This window comes from Macaca mulatta, chromosome 13 (genome assembly GCF_049350105.2).
Source record: "Macaca mulatta isolate MMU2019108-1 chromosome 13, T2T-MMU8v2.0, whole genome shotgun sequence".
Lineage (NCBI taxonomy): Eukaryota > Metazoa > Chordata > Mammalia > Primates > Cercopithecidae > Macaca > Macaca mulatta.
This window is the reverse complement of record NC_133418.1, coordinates 63,352,788-63,370,279: the sequence shown is the minus strand read 5'-3', so window position 1 is coordinate 63,370,279 and position 17,492 is coordinate 63,352,788. Positions and strand designations below refer to the sequence as shown.

The following is a 17,492-nucleotide window of genomic DNA, read 5'->3' as shown; positions in this document are numbered from 1 at the left end:
TAAAACATATGGATGAGGCTTTGTTAAAAAAAGAAAAATAATATTTTCCATAAAAGAATAAAAAAGGTAAACACTTACATTCATATCACAGAATGCCCCTAATATGTTACTTTCTTGAGTTGATATATCCTAATTTTAAAAAAAAAGCAAAATTAGGTTACAACTAATCTTTAAAAAATACAATTCTGTAAGACTGATTTTATAAAAACTGAATAAACAGATTATTCTGCAATTACTCCTGATAAACAGTGATACTCCTAACTGAAGCTAATATTATTCAGCTTTAAGGTATATTTTAGTCCTCCTTTAAATAGAAACCATTCCACAGTACATACTACGCACTATTTTGCCTTATTAAACATTAAGTAATCTTACCTTAAAAACATAAATGTTTAAAATCTCAGCACTTTCGGAGGCTGAGGTGGGTGGATCACCTGAGGTCAGGAATTCAAGATCAGCCCGACCAACATGGTAAAACCCTGTCTCTACTAAAAATAAAAAAATTGCCAGTGTGGTGGCAGGCACCTATAATACTCAGGAGACTGAGGGCACAAGGGCTTGAACCTGGGAGGCAGAGGTTGCAGTGAGCCGAAATCACGCCATTGCACTCCAGCCTGGGTGACAGAGCAAAACTGTCTCCAAAGCAAACAAAAAAAAAAAAGTTTAAAATAAAACTCAAGGCACTTCTGATAAAAATACATTACAGTTAAGTGGTTTCTGAGTTTTGGAAAGTTTCTCAACAAACTTTTTCATAGTTTTTGAAACTGTGCTGTGGAATTCCCTAGAGGTACACTGAAGAGTTATACAATGTGCTTTCCATGCATAAGATTTAAACTGCCTAAAAGCAAAGTTACCCATTGTTGGTGAGTATAAGTTCGTATGAACTTTTTGGAAGGCAATTTGGCAATATTCATCAATATTTAAAATATACATTCCTTTAACCCAGCAATTCTAGCTTTTTGTCCTAAGGAACTAATCATAGTAGTACTGGAAAATAAATGCATAACAATGCTCATTAACCCATAATTAGTAACAACTGACATCCATCAATTTGATGGTGGCATAACCATTCTAGCTAATTTTTTTTTTTTTTTTTGAGACAGAGTCTCGCACTGTCGCTCAGGCTCAAGTGCAGTACTGAGATCTCAGATCACTGCAAGCTCCGCCTCCCAAGTTCACGCCATTCTCCTGCCTCAGCCTCCAGAATAGGTGGGACTACAGGCGCCCACCACCATGCCCTGCTAATTTTTTGTATTTTTGGTAGCGACAGGGGTTTCACCATGTTAGCCAGGATGGTCTCGATCTCCTGACCTTGTTCGTGATCCGCCTGCCTTGGCCTCCCAAAGTGCTGGGATTACAGGCATGAGACACCTCACCTAGCCCTAACTCTTTACAGTAAGGTGAAACAGGCATGAGTGATCTTTGGGGGATGATGGAAATACTCTAAAATTAGAATGTGATGATGGTTGCACAACTCTGTAAATCTACTGAAAATAAACTATATAATCAAGTGATTTTTATGGTTTTACCTTTAAAAGGCTGTCTGAAAATAAAGCAAAATCTTATGTACAGCCAAAACACCTATGTTACATTTCTGAAAGAAGAAAATTTACGATGATCTGATCTTCATAATTTTTAGATTTGGAAATATCTGAACTTATGTGTTTTTTAGAGAAGAGAAAAGAAAAAAGACAAGTTCAAAGGCCTTTCAGAGTCTGTATTTTGTATATTCTGTATTTAATTTTTCACACAGAGGCCACGCATGGCGGCTCACGCATGTAATCCCAGCACTTTGGGAGGCCGAGGTGGGCGGATCACTCGAGATCAGGAGTTCTAGACCAGTCTGGCCAACATACTGAAACCCTGTCTCTACTAAAAATACAAAAATTAGCCAGGTGTGGTGGTAGACACGTGTAATCCCAGCTACTTGGGAGGCTGAGGAAGGAGAACTGCTTGAACCCAGGAGGCAGAGGTTGCAGTGAGCCGCAATCACACCACTGCACTCCAGTCTGGGAGACAAAATGAGGCTCCATCTCAAAAAAAAAAAAGGCCGGGCGCAGTGGCTCAAGCCTGTAATCTCAGCACTTTGGGAGGCCGAAGCGGGCGGATCACGAGGTCAGGAGATCGAGACCATCCTGGCTAACACGGTGAAACCCCATCTCTGCTAAAAATACAAAAAATTAGCTGGGCGTGGTGGTGGGCACCTGTAGTCCCAGCTACTCGGGAGGCTAAGACAGGAGAATGGCGTGAACCCAGGAGGTGGAGCTTGCAGTGAGCCAAGATTGCGCCACCGCACTCCAGCCTGGGTGATGAGCAAGACTCCATCTCAAAAAAAAAAAAATCACACGAAAAGACTGCTTTTGACTGGGCCCAATGGCTCACATTTAGAATCCCAACACTTTGGGAGGCTGAAGCCAGCGAATCACTTGAGGTCAGGAGTTCAAGACCAGCCTGGCCAACATGGTAAAACCGCATCTCTACTAAAGTGTGCAATGGTTCAAACCTGTAATCCCAGCACTTTGGGAGGCCAAGGTGGGCGGATCACGAGGTCAGGAGATTGAGACCATCCTGGCCAACATGGTAAAACTCCGTCTCTATTAAAATTACAAAAATTAGCTGGGCGTGGTGGCACACACCAGTAGTCCCAGCTCCTCAGGAGGCTGAGGGAGTGGAACTGCTTGAACCCGGGAGGCGGAGAATGCAGTAAGCTGAGATCACACCACTGAACTCCAGCCTGGACGACAGAGCAAGCCCTGTCTCAAAAAAAAAAAAAAAAAAAAAAAAAGAAAGAAAGAAGGAAAAACTAACCAGGGGTGGTGGCGCACACCTGTAATCCCAGCTGTTCAGGAGGCTGAGGCACAAGAATCACTTGAACCCAGGAAAGGGGGCTGCAGTGAGCTGAGATCGCACCACTGCACTCTAGCTTGGGCGACAGAGTGAGACTCCATCTCCAAAAAAAAGATTGTTTTTAGGTTGGGCATGGTGGCTCGCACCTGTAATCCCAGCACTTTGGGAGGCTGAGGCGGGAGGACTGCTTGAACCCAGGAGTTCAAGACTAGCCTGGTACACATGGGCGAGACTCAATCTCTATTAAAAATTTTAAAATATTAGCCAGGCATGGTGGTGCGTATCTGTCCTCCCAGATACTCAGGAGGCTGAGGTGAGAGGATTGCATGAACTTGGGAGGTCTAGGCTGCAATGAGCCATGTTCATGCCACAGAGGAGAGAGGTGGGGGAGAACAAAGAGAGGGAGGAGAGGGAGGAGAGGGAGAGAAGGGGGGAAAAGGGGGGAGAAAGGGGGAGGAAGGAGGGGAAAGTGGGGGAAAGAGGGGAAAGTGGGGGAAGGAGGGGAAAGTGGGGGAAGGAGGGGACAGTGGGAGGAGGAGGGAGAAAGGGGAGGGAGAAAGGGGAGGGAGAAAGGGGAGGGAGAAAGGGGAGGGAGAAAGGGGAGGGAGAAAGGGGAGGGAGAAAGGGGAGGGAGAAAGGGGAGGGAGAAAGGGGAGGGAGAAAGGGGAGGGAGAAAGGGGAGGGAGAAAGGGGAGGGAGAAAGGGGAGGGAGAAAGGGGAGGGAGAAAGGGGAGGGAGAAAGGGGAGGGAGAAAGGGGAGGGAGAAAGGGGAGGGAGAAAGGGGAGGGAGAAAGGGGGGAGAGAGAGAAAATACTGCTTTTATGATCAGAAAGCTAGTTAGAAACTTTCATCGGAAAAAAGCTACCAAAGAAACCCATTCATTGCCATCACCTATTTTAGATATTTAAGTTACACTGCTGAAATGAAGTCTGAAAACCACTGACTTGAAAGCAATCATACAGAACTCAGAACATTTCAAAATAAAAAATGCCCTTAGAGAAATCAATTCTCAAAGTAAGTGTACTAAACTTCCTAAATCCACTCCTAGCTATGACAACCGGGGCCAGAGGCGAAGTTTTATGTTAGTCTCAACAAACTTTTTCATGGTCTTCAAAAAGTCCAGAATTTACGACCTCCTGTGGTACTGTTAAATACGGAATCATGGACCAGGTGAACCATGCTATAATTTTAAGAGTCAAGATTTCTAGTGCCTATAATGGACACAGTTAAAAAATCTCCTAGCGGTCGGCGCAGTGGCTCATGCTTGTAATCCCAGCACTTTTAGAGGCCTAGGCAGGTGGATCACGAGGTCAGGAGTTCAAGACCAGCCTAACATGGTCTCTACTAAAACTACAAAAATCAGCGGGGTGTGGCGGCGTGCGCTTGTAATCCCAGCTACTCAGGAGGCTGAAGCAGGAGAATCACTTGAATCCTGGGAGGTGGAGGTTGCAGTGAGCTGATATCATGCCACCACACTCCAGTCTGGGCGACAGGATCAAAACTGTTTCAAAAAAAAAAAAAATCTAACAGAGTTCTGTCCTGATATGCAGCGTTACTCAGGTTTGATTACATCTATTTTGGTGATTCAGGGGAACTGTTTTACTACTCTATTTCTAATCTGAATACATAAAGCTAGCCTCCTAAAATATTGTTATAATCGCATTTTTTAGTAGTATATAAAAAATTAACACAGATCTATAGGTTAAAAAAACACTAACACCACTAGGAAGTCTCATTAAAAAATGAATTAACGGCCCTGGACGCAGTGGCTCACAACTATAATCCCAGGACTTTGGAAGGCTGAGGCAGGTGGATCACGAGGTCAGGAGGTGGAGATCACCCTGCCCAACATAGTGAAACCCCATCTCTACTAAAAATACAAAAAAACTAGCCAGGCGGTTGGCGAGCACCTGTAATCCCAGCTACTTGGGAGGCTGAGGCAGGTGAATTGCTTGTACCTGGGAGGCGGAGGTTGCAGTGAGCTGACATCACACCACTGCACTCCAGCCTCAGCAACAGTGCATGACTCTGTCTCCCCAAAAAAAAAAAAAAAAAAAAAAAAAAAGGCAATATTTTTCAAAAGTTCTTATTTTAGGTAATCCCTGAGAAAGGCCTTAATAAACTTATCAATGATTTTAAAGTCTTGGGTTTTTTTCCTCAAACACCTCCCATTTACTACATGAGTTGATCCCATCCTATTTATAGCAGAGAAATTTGGTTATTTTATTTTATTTATTTTTGAGGCGGAGTCTCTGTCGCCCAAGCTGGAGTGCAGTGGCCGGATCTCAGCTCACTGCAAGCTCCGCCTCCCGGGTTTACACCTTTCTCCTGCCTCAGCCTCCCGAGTAGCTGGGACTACAGGCGCCCGCCACCCGCCTGGCTAGTTTTTTGTATTTTTAGTAGAGACGGGGTTTCACCATGTTAGCCAGGATGGTCTCGATCTCCTGACCTCGTGATCCACCCACCTCGGCCTCCCAAAGTGCTGGGATTACAGGCTTGAGCCACCGCGCCTGGCCTATTTGGTTATTTTAAAAGAGAAAACAGAGAGAAATAAAAGAGTAACTATAGAGGAAAGGCAATTCTATGTAAATTCAGCAAATGTTGCTCCATGATCAAACCAAGAAGAACTCAATGTCTCAAATAAAATTTTCACTTAAAAGGCAGTCAGTGATGTTGGAATTAGTAGTGATAATTGTACAACATTGGAATTATTCTAAAAGATACTAAACTGGCTGGTCGTGGTGGCTCATGCTTATAATCCCAGCACTTTGGGAGGCTGAGGCAGGAGGACTGCCCAAAGCCAGGAGTTCAAAACCAGCCCAGGCAACAGAGTGAGACCCTGTCTCCTCAAAAAAATTAAAAAACTAGCTAGGGGCCGGGCGCGGTGGCTCAAGCCTGTAATCCCAGCACTTTGGGAGGCTGAGACAGGCGGATCACGAGGTCAGGAGATCGAGACCATCCTGGCTAGCCTGGTGAAACCCCGTCTCTACTAAAAAATACAAAAAACTAGCCGGGCAAGGTGGCGGGTGCCTGTAGTCCCAGCTACTCGGGAGGCTGAGGCAGGAGAATGGCGTAAACCCGGGAGGCGGAGCTTGCAGTGAGCTGAGATCCGGCCACTGCACTCCAGCCTGGGCGACAGAGCGAGACTCCGTCTCAAAAAAAAAAAAAAAAAAAGAAAAACAAAACTAGGTAGGCATAGAGGCATGCACCTGTACTCCCAGCTACTTAGGATACTGAAGTTGAAGGATTACTTAAGCCCAGGAATTCAAGGCTACAGTGAATCATAATTGTGCCAGTATACTCCTCCAGCCTGGGTGACAGAGGAAGACCCTGATTCAAAAATTTAAAAATAAGGCCAGGTGCGGTAGCTCATGCCTGTAATTCCAGCACTTTGGGAGGCCAAGGCTGGCGAGTCACAAGGTCAAGAAATCGAGACCATCCTGGCCAACATGGTGAAACCTCACCTCTACTAAAAATACAAAAATTAGCTGGGCGTTGTGGTGCGCGCCTGTAGTCCCAGCTACTTGGGAGGGTAAGGCAGGAGTATCGCTTGAACCCAGGAGGCAGAGGTTGCAGTGAGCTGAGATTGCGCCATTGCACGCTAGCCTGGCAACTGAGCGAGACTCCATCTCAAAAAAAAAAAAAAATTAAAAAATAAACGCCTCAAGTATATAACCTGTCTGATTATACCATATGTATATTTAACATAAATGCAGTGGTTTCTCTCCTTTCTACTTTTTTAAAGATAGGGTCCCACTCTGTCATGTAGAGGCATGATCATAGCTCACTGCAGCCTTGAACTCCTGGCTCAAGTGATCCTTTTGCCTCAGCCTCCCAAGTAGCTGGGAATACAGGCATGTACCACTATGCCCAGTTAATTTTTTTTCTTTTCTTTTGTAGAAATGAGCTCTTGCTATGTTGCGCAGCCTAGACTTGAACTCCCGGCTTCAAGTGGTCCTCTTGCCTTGGCTTCCAAAAATGCTGGGATTACAGGTGTGAGCCACTGTACCTGGCCCTTTCTATCATTTTCATAATCTTTTTCCCTATACTCAGAAAAAACTTACAACACTAGGGCAATATCTCATTTCACAGAATTACACATAATTATTCAGGATAAAGAATGCAACCAGCTGGCCGGGTGTCGTGGCTCACGCCTGTAATCCCAGCACTTTGGGAGGCCGAGGCGGGCGGATCACAAGGTCAGGAGATCGAGACCACAGTGAAACCCCGTCTCTACTAAAAATACAAAAAATTAGCCGGGCGCGGTGGCGGGCGCCTGTAGTCCCAGCTACTCAGGAGGCTGAGGCAGGAGAATGGCGTGAACCCAGAAGGCAGAGGTTGCAGTGAGCTGAGATCCGGCCACTGCACTCCAGCCTGGGCGACAGAGCGAGACTCCCTCTCAAAAAAAAAAAAAAAAAAAAGAAAAAGAAAAAAAAAGAATGCAACTAGCATGGCAAGGCACCGCGGCTCAAGTCTGTAATCCCAGCACTTTGGAGGCCAAGGCAGGAGGATCACCTGAGGCCAAGAGTTCGAGACCAGCCTGGTCTCGATAAACCCTATAAACACAGATAAACTCCATCTCTTAAAGTAATAATAATAAAATAAAAATAAACTTAGCCAGGCACTGTGGTGAGTGCCTAGTGTCCAAGTTACTCAGGAGGCTGAGGTGGGTGGATCGTTTGAGCCCAGGAATTCAAGGTTACGGTGACCTGTGATCACACCACTGCACTCCAGCCTGGGAGACAGAGCAAGACCCTGTCTTTTAAGGGGGGAAAAAAAAACTAGGCCGTTCCCCCTTTTTATTCTGAATTAATATTACTTATGTCCAATTACCGAACCTTTCACAATATTATCAGCTTTGATGGGGACAATAGGAAAGAGAGGAAGGAAGAGACAGAAGGAGGGTCTCCAAATTTCCGTATTATTTAGAATACAGTAATTCGTTCAAAATGATTTAGAAGTAGTGCAGTAGAGTAAGACCCGGATTCTAGGACTCTTCTCAGCAATATGCCTGATCAAATCTTTTAGCCTCTGTAGGCCAGTTGCTTCTTCTATAAAATAAAAGTGTTGAGTAGGTTTCTAAAGACACAGCTATCAAAATACTAACACATGAGTTTTGAATCTTGTCCTTCTAAGAATTTTGGTCAAGTTGTGCCTCTTTAAAAAATATTAACTGGCCGGGCGCGGTGGCTCAAGCCTGTAATCCCAGTACTTTGGGAGGCTGAGGCGGGTGGATCACAAGGTCAGGAGATCGAGACTATCCTGGCTAACATGGTGAAACCCCGTCTCTACTAAAAATACAAAAAACTAGCCGGGCGTGGTGGCGGGCGCCTGTAGTCTCAGCTACTTGGGAGGCTGAGGCGGGAGAATGGCGCGAACCCAGGAGGCGGAGCTTGCAGTGAGCCGAGATCACGCCACTGCACTCCAGCCTGGGAGACACAGCGAGACTCCGTCTCAAAAAAAAAAAAAAAAAAAATATTAACTAAAAATCAAAATCAAAGGCTTCAGAAAGGACAGCACAGCAGTAAAAAAAAGACCAGATGGACTATTTCCTCAAAGAAAAGTGGGATAAAAACCTCTAGTAAGCTTTATTACATTTCATAATAATTTGCTTTAAAATAATTGTGTATATACACGCAAATTTATACATATATATAATTTTATAACATGTATGCTACCAAGTGTTTGATCTAGGACCATCTGAAACAGTTGACCCAACTTACCACATTTAATTAAATCGTCATTAGGACAGAAACTAGAAATTTTAGAGCACTTGTAACAGATCATTATTAACATAACAGAAACCTGGGAAACAACTATTACGAAAAGAAAATTTTAAAAGCACGTATCTAATAAATTATACAATTTGGTATAAGGAGGTTACTCTTTTACTATATCTATGGGTATTTTTTGTTAGAATTTTCCTCAAAGACCTCACAAAACCATTGCTTTCAACCAAGGAGTAACATAAAATACTCAAGAAGAATAATAACAAAGCACTTTAAAACAAAGTACAGGAGTGTAATTATGCCTATATTTAGAGATTACCATTTTTGAAAATAAGAAAGAACACTGATACCAAGTTTATTTTAGAAGCAGCAGATTCAGTATTGCTTATAGTTCTATATCATTAAGAAATTTAGTTGGAAAAAAATCTGTGAATTTCACATATCTAAGTCCCTAACGAAAACTATTTTCAGCATCTTTCAATTACCAAGTTAAGATACTAAAGCACCATGTAGATGGTGTTTATGTAGATTAAATGTTTCAAGTTTGCCTGATGGGACTCTCTTTTGTTGAAAAAAGACTGAGATGACTTTTTCAGAATATTTAATATATTTTATATCATGTAAGAGATTAACAGTTTCTATACTGGATGATCACAGGCTAAGATTTTTAGAAGACAGAGTACAATCTGATTTTAAATACTCTTTTTTTCCCCCCACCTAGAGCAGGAGTGAATGAAAGTTTATCAAAAAGCTTTAGAGGCCGGGCGCAGTGACTCACGCCTGTAATCCCAGCACTTTGGGAGGCCGAGGTGGGCGGATCATGAGGCCAGGAGATCGAGACCATCCTGGCTAAAAGGGTGAAACCCCATCTCTACTAAAAAATACAAATAAAAAAATTAGCCAGGCGTGGTGGCAGGCGCCTGTAGTCCCAGCTACTCAGGAGGCTGAGGCAGGAGAATGGTGTGAACCCGGGAGGTGGAGCTTGCAGTGAGCCGAGATCGCGCCACTGCACTCCAGCCTGGGCTACAGAGCAAGACTATCTCAAAAATAAAAACAAAAAAACAAAAAAAAAACTTTTTAGAACAGTAAGGGAAGAAAGGAAAGAAAGAAGGACCGAAACTACAACTTGGAAGAAGGCCAAGTGGGTGACTTGAGAAACCAAGTGTGCCTGATTTAAAATATTCTTACAAAGAATTCTAACGGAAAATATCTGCCCTCAGGCTATGTTTTCAAGCAAGTCTCCATTCGACCTGAAAATATCCCAGTAAAGGACTACTACTTTCCACACGAAGAAAGAGAAGTATAAAGGTTACAGAACAAGTAAGCTAGAGAAAAGAGGCAGATTAAAACCAACAACAAAAAAATATAGTAGATTCTCTAATGGCCATAACTCTTCATTTCCCAGGATGCATAGGAAACAGAATGTATAAGATATAAAATGAAATTTTACACCTCTCCTCCCCCCAGAAATGGAGTCTACTTCATTACCCCTTTAAATCTGGGACGCCCTTGTGAACTGCTTCAAGTAACAGAAAGCAGCACAATAGAATATGGCAGAATTATACTGTGACATCTCAAAGGCTGCATCTTAACTTACAAAAGAAAATACTATTATTTGAAACTACTAATTACAGATAATTTGCTAAGCTTTTCTCTTGATGAAAGCAAATTCTGGTCTGTAGACTGTTTCTAAGAATGAAATTTAAAATTCCACGTGTTTCCTTTCCCTCAACTATTATTTATTTATTTTTATTTTTATTTTTCTTTTTTGAGGCGGAGTCTTGCTCTGTCACCCAGGCTGGAGTGCAGTGGCTGGATCTCAGTTCACTGCAAGCTCCGCCTCTCGGCTTTACGCCATTCTCCTGCCTCAGCCTCCCGAGGAGCTGGGACTACAGGCACCTGCCACCTCGCCCGGCTAGTTTTTTGTATTTTTCAGTAGAGACGGGGTTTCACCAGGTTAGCCAGGATGGTCTCCATCTCGACCTCGCGATCCGCCCGTCTCGGCCTCCCAGAGTGCTGAGATTACAGGCTTGAGCCACCGCACCCGGCCAACTTTTATTAAGAGTCATAAAATAAGCATAGATCTATACCAGTAAAATGTTTAGATCACTACCAGTTTACTTTCTGAGTTCAATGTATACATCTTTCCTTGACAGGATGAACTATATTGAGCAAATTTACAGCACAAACTGCTAAAAAAAATGTTCTGGAGAAACATTAAATAATTCTGGTGACAATAATGATTTTCTGCCAGCAAAAACTGTCTTCGTACTTATCAGTGAGAAACAGACTGCCAAGTTAAGTCTTGGTATTACTTAAAATTCACAACAGCTATTTTTACATACCTCAATAGTAGGGTGAGTATTATGCTTGTAAGCGGTATATAAGGGAAACTGAATTTGAAAAATTTTTGCCACACATAGTAAGAGTTTTTCCTTCTCATCTGTACTCCATAAACTAAAAGGATCAGAACTCTTTGAAGATTCCTCCTCAGTCAGATTACAAATTCTTGTAGAGTTTGATTTTTTTTCTATTGATTTTTGTCTTTCTGAACTTCCTTCATTACACTCTCTATCTATATTCAGTGGTTCCTCTGCTTGATTACTCTCATCTTGCCACGTGGAATCTATGTTAATAGTAGTACAATGTTTACAAAGCTGGTCCCGGAGCACTTGAACTTGGGCAATCACTAAGTTAATAAGTGCACACACTACTTGATTAAAAATCTCCAAATGCTTATATTCCTTGAAGCAGCATAGACATTGCCTATAAGAGAAAAAAAAATGAATAAATTAGTAGTAGAGCAGCAGTTATATTTTTTAATAAAAAATAATAAGGAAATACTAAGTTATTTCTAGACTTGCTTTTATTTTTTCCTTCCTGCTGTGGTACACCTTAATAACATAAAGATAGCATCGCAACAACAACTGGTATCTTAGTATAAAGTCATCATGTTAGGTTTACAGCTATTATCTTCAGTTTCATGTATGGATTTGTCTGTCCTTCTACACAAGGAACTATTTAAAAACAAGAATTGTGGCATTTTGTTTCTCCAGTATCAAGTACTCAATATATGTTGAGCAAGTTATTAGGAAACTGGCTATAACAAAATATCTTACTAATAAAGCCAGCTATTTAATATAAGGAATTTTATTGTCAACTAATAAAACAGCCACATTTTTAAGTTAATGTCCTTGAAGGCTATTTGGGAGGGGTGCTCTGACACCATCTGGTAAATCAAAAGTGTTTAGGCACAAAACACACACACACTCTCTTTCTCTCCCCAGCTCCTGTAAAATATACATATATATAAAAAACAGGATCGGCCAGGCGCGGTGGCTCACGCCTGTAATCCCAGCACTTTGGATGGTCCAGGCAGGTGGATCATTTGAGGTCAGGAGTTCGAAACCAGCCTGATCAACATGATGAAATCCTGTCTCTACTAAAAATACAAAAAAAATTAGCCGGGTATGGTTGTGGGCACCTGTAATCCCAGTTACTTGGGAGGCTTAGGTAGGAGAATCACTTGAACCCAGGAGGCGGAGGTTGTAGTGAGCCAAGATTACACCACTGCACTCCAGCCTGGGCAACAAGACCAAAACACAGTCTCAAAAAAAAAAAGTATTACAAACAAATCCAGTTCTCCTTAGACATGTTCAGTTAGTAGCACAATGCCTGGCATATGTAGGTAATTAAAAGGATCTCAGCCAGGTGGGGTGGCTCACACCTGTAATCCCAACACTCTGGGAGACCAAGGTGGGAGAATCACTTAAGTCCAGGAGCTCAAGACAAGCCAGGGCAACATAATGAGGCCTATCTCTACAAAAAATAAAAATAAAAGAATTAGCTAGGCATCGTGGCTTGTGCCTGCAGTCCCAGCTATTCGAGACGCTAGCCCAGGCGGCTGAGACAGCAGTGAGCCCTGATCATGCCTGAGTGACAGAGCGAAATCATGTATCAAAAAAAGGCAGGGAATGGTCTGGTGAATCAATAGGTAATTTATACACACACAAGTACCTGGTTCTAATACTTGTATCCGATGACAGATGACAGCTAAGCAACTATAATCTATAATCTGCACCTAGTAATAGCATCAAAACATCTATATTGTAGTCTGAATAGATCACCAATGCCCTGTATGATCATGTGGAAATAATTTTATTTCTCCAAGCGTGAATTTGAAGTACAGCCACAAATTACTTGATACTCTTCTGTGTAGATGGAACTCACTTCTAGTGAATAGAATGTGGTAGAAGTGACAATGTGTGACATCTGATACTAGGTCATAAAAGACACTGTCACTTCTGCCTTGCTCTCTTTTGGATCACTTACTCTAGGGAAAGCCACCTATCATGGAAAAACACTCAAGCAGCCCTTTAGGAGTTCACAAGAGGAAGTACCAAGACCTCCCCATTAACAACCAGCACTGAGGCTGGATGAGTTGGTTCACGCCTGTAATCCCAGCACTTTGGGAGGCCGAGGTGGGTGGAACACCTGAAGTCAGGAGTTCGAGATCAGCCTGGCCAACATGGTGAAACCCCATCTCTACTAAAAATATAAAAATTAGCCAGGCGTGGTGGTGGGCACCTGTAATCCCAGCTACTCGGGATGCTGAGGCAGGAGATCGTGCCACTGCACTCCAGTCTGGGTGACAAAGCAAGATTCTGTCTCAAAAAATTAAAAAAAAAAAAAACAAACAGCACTAACCTGATCACTAACTAAAGCAAGCCAACTTGGAAGTATATCCTCCAGCCCCGCATGAGCCTTTACAAGACTATCACCGGGCCAACATCCTGACTAAAACATTATGAGAAACTCAACCCAGAACCGAACAGCTAAAGGAGTCCCAAATTCCTGTCCCATTGAAACTTTGAGGATAATAAATGTTTACTGCTGTTTTAAGATACAGTACTACTTTTGGAGCATTTCTGTCACACAGAAATATATAATTATATAAATATATATAAATAATGCATCACATCTTTTTTATCTGTGACAAAATGAAAGGGTTTTTATTTTTACCTTTAAGACCTCTCCAGCTTTACAATTCTTTAATATCACAACTCCCACAAGAAGAAAAATAAACACATTTCTCCTCCAATTCTTCTGATTTAACAGCTTCTTCCTCCGATGTTTAGGAAAAATCAGGTTTAAAGTAAGAGGTCAGGCTGGGTGTGGTGGCTCACGCCTGTAATCCCAGCACTTTGGGAGGCTGAGGCAGACAGATCACTTAAGGTCAGGAGTTTGAGACCAGCCTGGCCAACATGGTGAAATCTCATCTCTACTAAAAATAAAAAATCAGATGGGCGTGGTAGTCTACCTGTAATCCTAGATACTAAGGAGGCTGAGGCAGGAAAGTCACTTGAACTTGGGAGGCGGAGGTTGCAGCGAGCCGAGAGAGCACCCCTGCACTCCAGCCCGGGCGACAGAGTGAGACTCTCTCTCTCAAAACACATACAAAACCAAAGTGAGAGGTCATATAAACTTGAGTGTAAGGCAGGTGCACTGTCTCAGCCTGTAATCCCAGCACTTTGGGAAGCCAAAGTGGGCATATCACTAGAGGCCAGGAGTTCGAGACCAGCCTGGCCAATATAGCAAAACCTCGTCTCTACTAAAAATACGAAAATTAGCTGGGCGTGGTGACAAACACCTGTAATTCCACCTACTCAGGAGGCTGAGGCACAAGAATTGTCTGAACCTGGGAGGCAGAAGTTGCAGTGAGCCAAGATTGCACCACTGTACTCCAGCCTGGGTGATAGAGGCAGACTGTCTCAAAAAACATAAAAAACTTAGAAAAATGAGGTTCAAAGAGGTCAGGCCAGGTGTGGTGGCTCACGCCTGTAAGCACTTTGGGAGGCTGAGGCAGGCAGATCATTTACTAAAAATGGAATCTGAAATCCCAGAAAACGATCTTGAAGTCAGATTTGGATGGAGAAAGCCAAAGATTCAGCCAAATTTACTTTTAAAATAAGTGTTAGGGCCAGGTGCAGTGGCTCTTGTCTGTAATGCCAGCACTTTGGGAGGCCAAGGCAGGTGGATCACTTGAGGTCAGGAGTTTGAGACCAGCCTGGCCAACATCGTGAAACCCCGTCTCTATTAAAAATATAAAAATTAGCCAGGTGTGGTGGCGGGTGCAATTCCAGCTACTTGGGAGGCAGAGACAGGAGAATTGCTTGAACCCAGGAAGTGGAGGTTGCAGTGAGCCAAGACTGTGCCACTGCACTCCAGCCTGGGCAACAGAGCGAGACTCCATCTCTAAAATAAATAAAATTTAAAAAATAAAATTAAATTAAAAAATAAAACAAAACAAAAATAAAAATAAAAATAAAATAAAATAAAAATGTTAGACAATGAGCATTAAACTGCTTGGTAATGGACCTAAAACTGATGATCTTCAAAGACAAAAATTACGTCAACAAATAACAAAAGAAACTGGGTCTGGGTCCTTCCAGACCCAAAATAAACAAGTTCAAAAGGAGTTGTGAGTCTCATGAGGGAACACACACGTACACAAATGTATGTATTTTTTAAATAACTGTATATTACGTAAATAATATTTTTCATTCTATTACACTCAATTCTGAGAAGTCTAGGCATGTGAATTCTCAATACAGCATTTCCCTCTGTATATCAATGGTTTCCAACCTTTTTGGCACCAGGGACCCGTTTTATGGAAGATAATTTCTCCCAGGACCCAGAGGACTTTGGGATGATTCAAGCACATTACATTTATTGTGCATGTTATAGTATCACACTGTAATATATAATGAAATAATTATACAACTCACCATAATGTAGCATTAGTGGGAGCCCTGAGCTTGTTTTCCTACAACTAGATGGTACCATCTGGGGGTGATAGGAGACAGCGATAGATCATCAAGCATTATATTCTCATGAGGAGTGTGCAACCTAGATCCCTCACATGCACAGTTCACAACAGGATTCACGCTCCTGTGAGAATCTGATGCTGCCACTGATCTGACAGGAGGTGGAGTTCAGGTGGTAATGTGAGCAATGGAGAATGGCTGTAAATACAGATGAAGCTTCACTCACTCTTCTGCCCTTCACCTCCTGCTGTGTGGCCCGGTTCCTAATTGGGTACCAGTGTGTGGCCCAGGGGCTGGGGACCCTTGCTGTACATTGTATCCAAAATGCAAGGCAGAAAGGTGTTTTAAATAAAAACATCACTTTCAGTCAAAACCAGCTTGAATTTTTTTTAGCTACAAGCTTCACGAAAACCAGCTTGATTTTACACATAAACTTACTTGTTCTCTATTCCAAATCCTACTACAAATACACTAAAGAACACTCTACAAAAATAGAAATAATGAAACAGAAGATGACAGCTATCAACACACTTTGAGTGACAGAAAAGGGAAAAATAGTAAGTAATTCAGAGTGAAAGAAATAAAGTTCTTTTTTTGGGGGGGGTGTTTTCATGGGTTTTTGTTTTGTTTATTTCAAATACTGAAAAAGTCCTTTGGGCTCTGTGGGGTTCCCCATGCTTATGGCTCCTTTCTCCCACACTCACCGCTCCCCACAGCAAATCTATTTCAAGGACAGTACTTTTTAAAATGATTAACGTTGAGTTCTCAACTAGCTCTGCAGAACCAGAGGAGCTGTGTGCATCTGTCTGTACAGATGGAGTTTCTTTCATCTGACACCAGGTCTCCAACCACACTGAAACAAGACATTTATCTACAGAGCTCAACTAGAACTCCTCTTCATTAGTCCACTCCACTTCCTTCCCCTCACACCTACCCCACACCAGCCACGTGGTTAAGAAGGATAGTCAGGAATGTTTTTTTTACTAACTCCAAGCCCTAATTCATATTCCTCCGTATCTCCCACCCCCACCCCCAGAATTTCATTGAGATTTCTCCCAATTGTTATTTGGAAAAAAGGTAAAACAAAAAAGGTTCAAGGTCTTGGTGCTCAGCCCAAGGGGCTCCACGTGCCAGGGACACCAACGTGCAAGGGCTGCTGCCTCTCCAGCCCGCACCCGAGCCACCTCCTGACCCCTGGCTGCAAAAGCAAGAAGGGGCAGGAGCCAGCACAGGACCCAGGTGTGGGGCAGGGGGGAGGGGGGCAGCATCTCAGGATCTGGCGGAGCCACAGGCAGCATCGTTCAACTTGGCCACCCGCAAGCTTGCTGGTGACGAGCAAGGACTTTCTCTGGGGCAGATCCTGTGGGTTGGGGATGTGGTCACCAGTCACCAGGTTCTTATCTGGTCCTGTACGGGTCAGCTGCTTATTCTTCATCTCGGCTCTGGCCATGTTGTAGCCTCCTGAGTCAAATTACTTTTGCCCTTTCTGGAGTCTCTTCATGAGGAAGTCGGAGCCTCCAGGCTTATGTCCTAGGCTTGGGTATTTGGCCTTTAGCTTTGCCTCTTCAGCTCTCTCAGGGAGAATACCTTCTTTCTCCTGCGTGTCCCGCTTCTCCTTGCCGATCTCCTCCGCAGGGTTCTCTTCTTCTTTCTGGGACATGGCGGGACGGGGACTGGAGTGTAGGGGGCCCGGGAAGGCAATTAGAGAAGAGAACGGGGAGGGGAAACGGGGACAACCTGCGCTGCTGCTTCGGCTCCTGCCACTCGAAAGGAATAAACTTCTAACTAGCTAAGAAAGAGATTTACAAAGAAAAAGAAAAATCAGCCCCACAGGTCAAGGCTGCAGTGAGCTAGACTATGCCACTGCACTCCAGCCCAGTGACAGATCGAGACGCTGTCTGGAAAAAGAAAAGAAAGGGAAAAAAACTGAAAGCAAGATAAGTGAAATATATGACTTAAATGGTAAACCTCCTCAAGTACCTTTCCTATGTGGTACCCCAACCACCAGACTAACATATCGCAAAGCCAAAGATTGAAAGATACTTCTTTTAAATGTCTTTTTGTAGCTCTTTCCAAGTTTATTTCTTTC

The 17,492-nt window shown here is 43.1% G+C and overlaps 1 protein-coding gene and 1 pseudogene across 6 annotated transcripts in view; both read right to left on the bottom strand.

The window, feature by feature from the left end:
* Positions 1–17,492, bottom strand: part of USP34 (ubiquitin specific peptidase 34) — a 288,223-nt gene that overhangs the window by 210,040 nt on the left and 60,691 nt on the right. For all 6 annotated transcript variants that reach the window (XM_028832452.2, XM_028832455.2, XM_028832453.2 and 3 more), the window contains exons 3-4: positions 10,922–11,342; positions 79–129 (exon numbers count right to left, since the gene is read on the bottom strand). In XM_028832452.2, the coding sequence (XP_028688285.1) occupies positions 79–129; positions 10,922–11,342 (472 nt within the window). The remainder of the gene's footprint in view (positions 1–78; positions 130–10,921; positions 11,343–17,492) is intronic.
* Positions 16,449–17,169, bottom strand: LOC106992971 (alpha-endosulfine pseudogene; annotated as a pseudogene).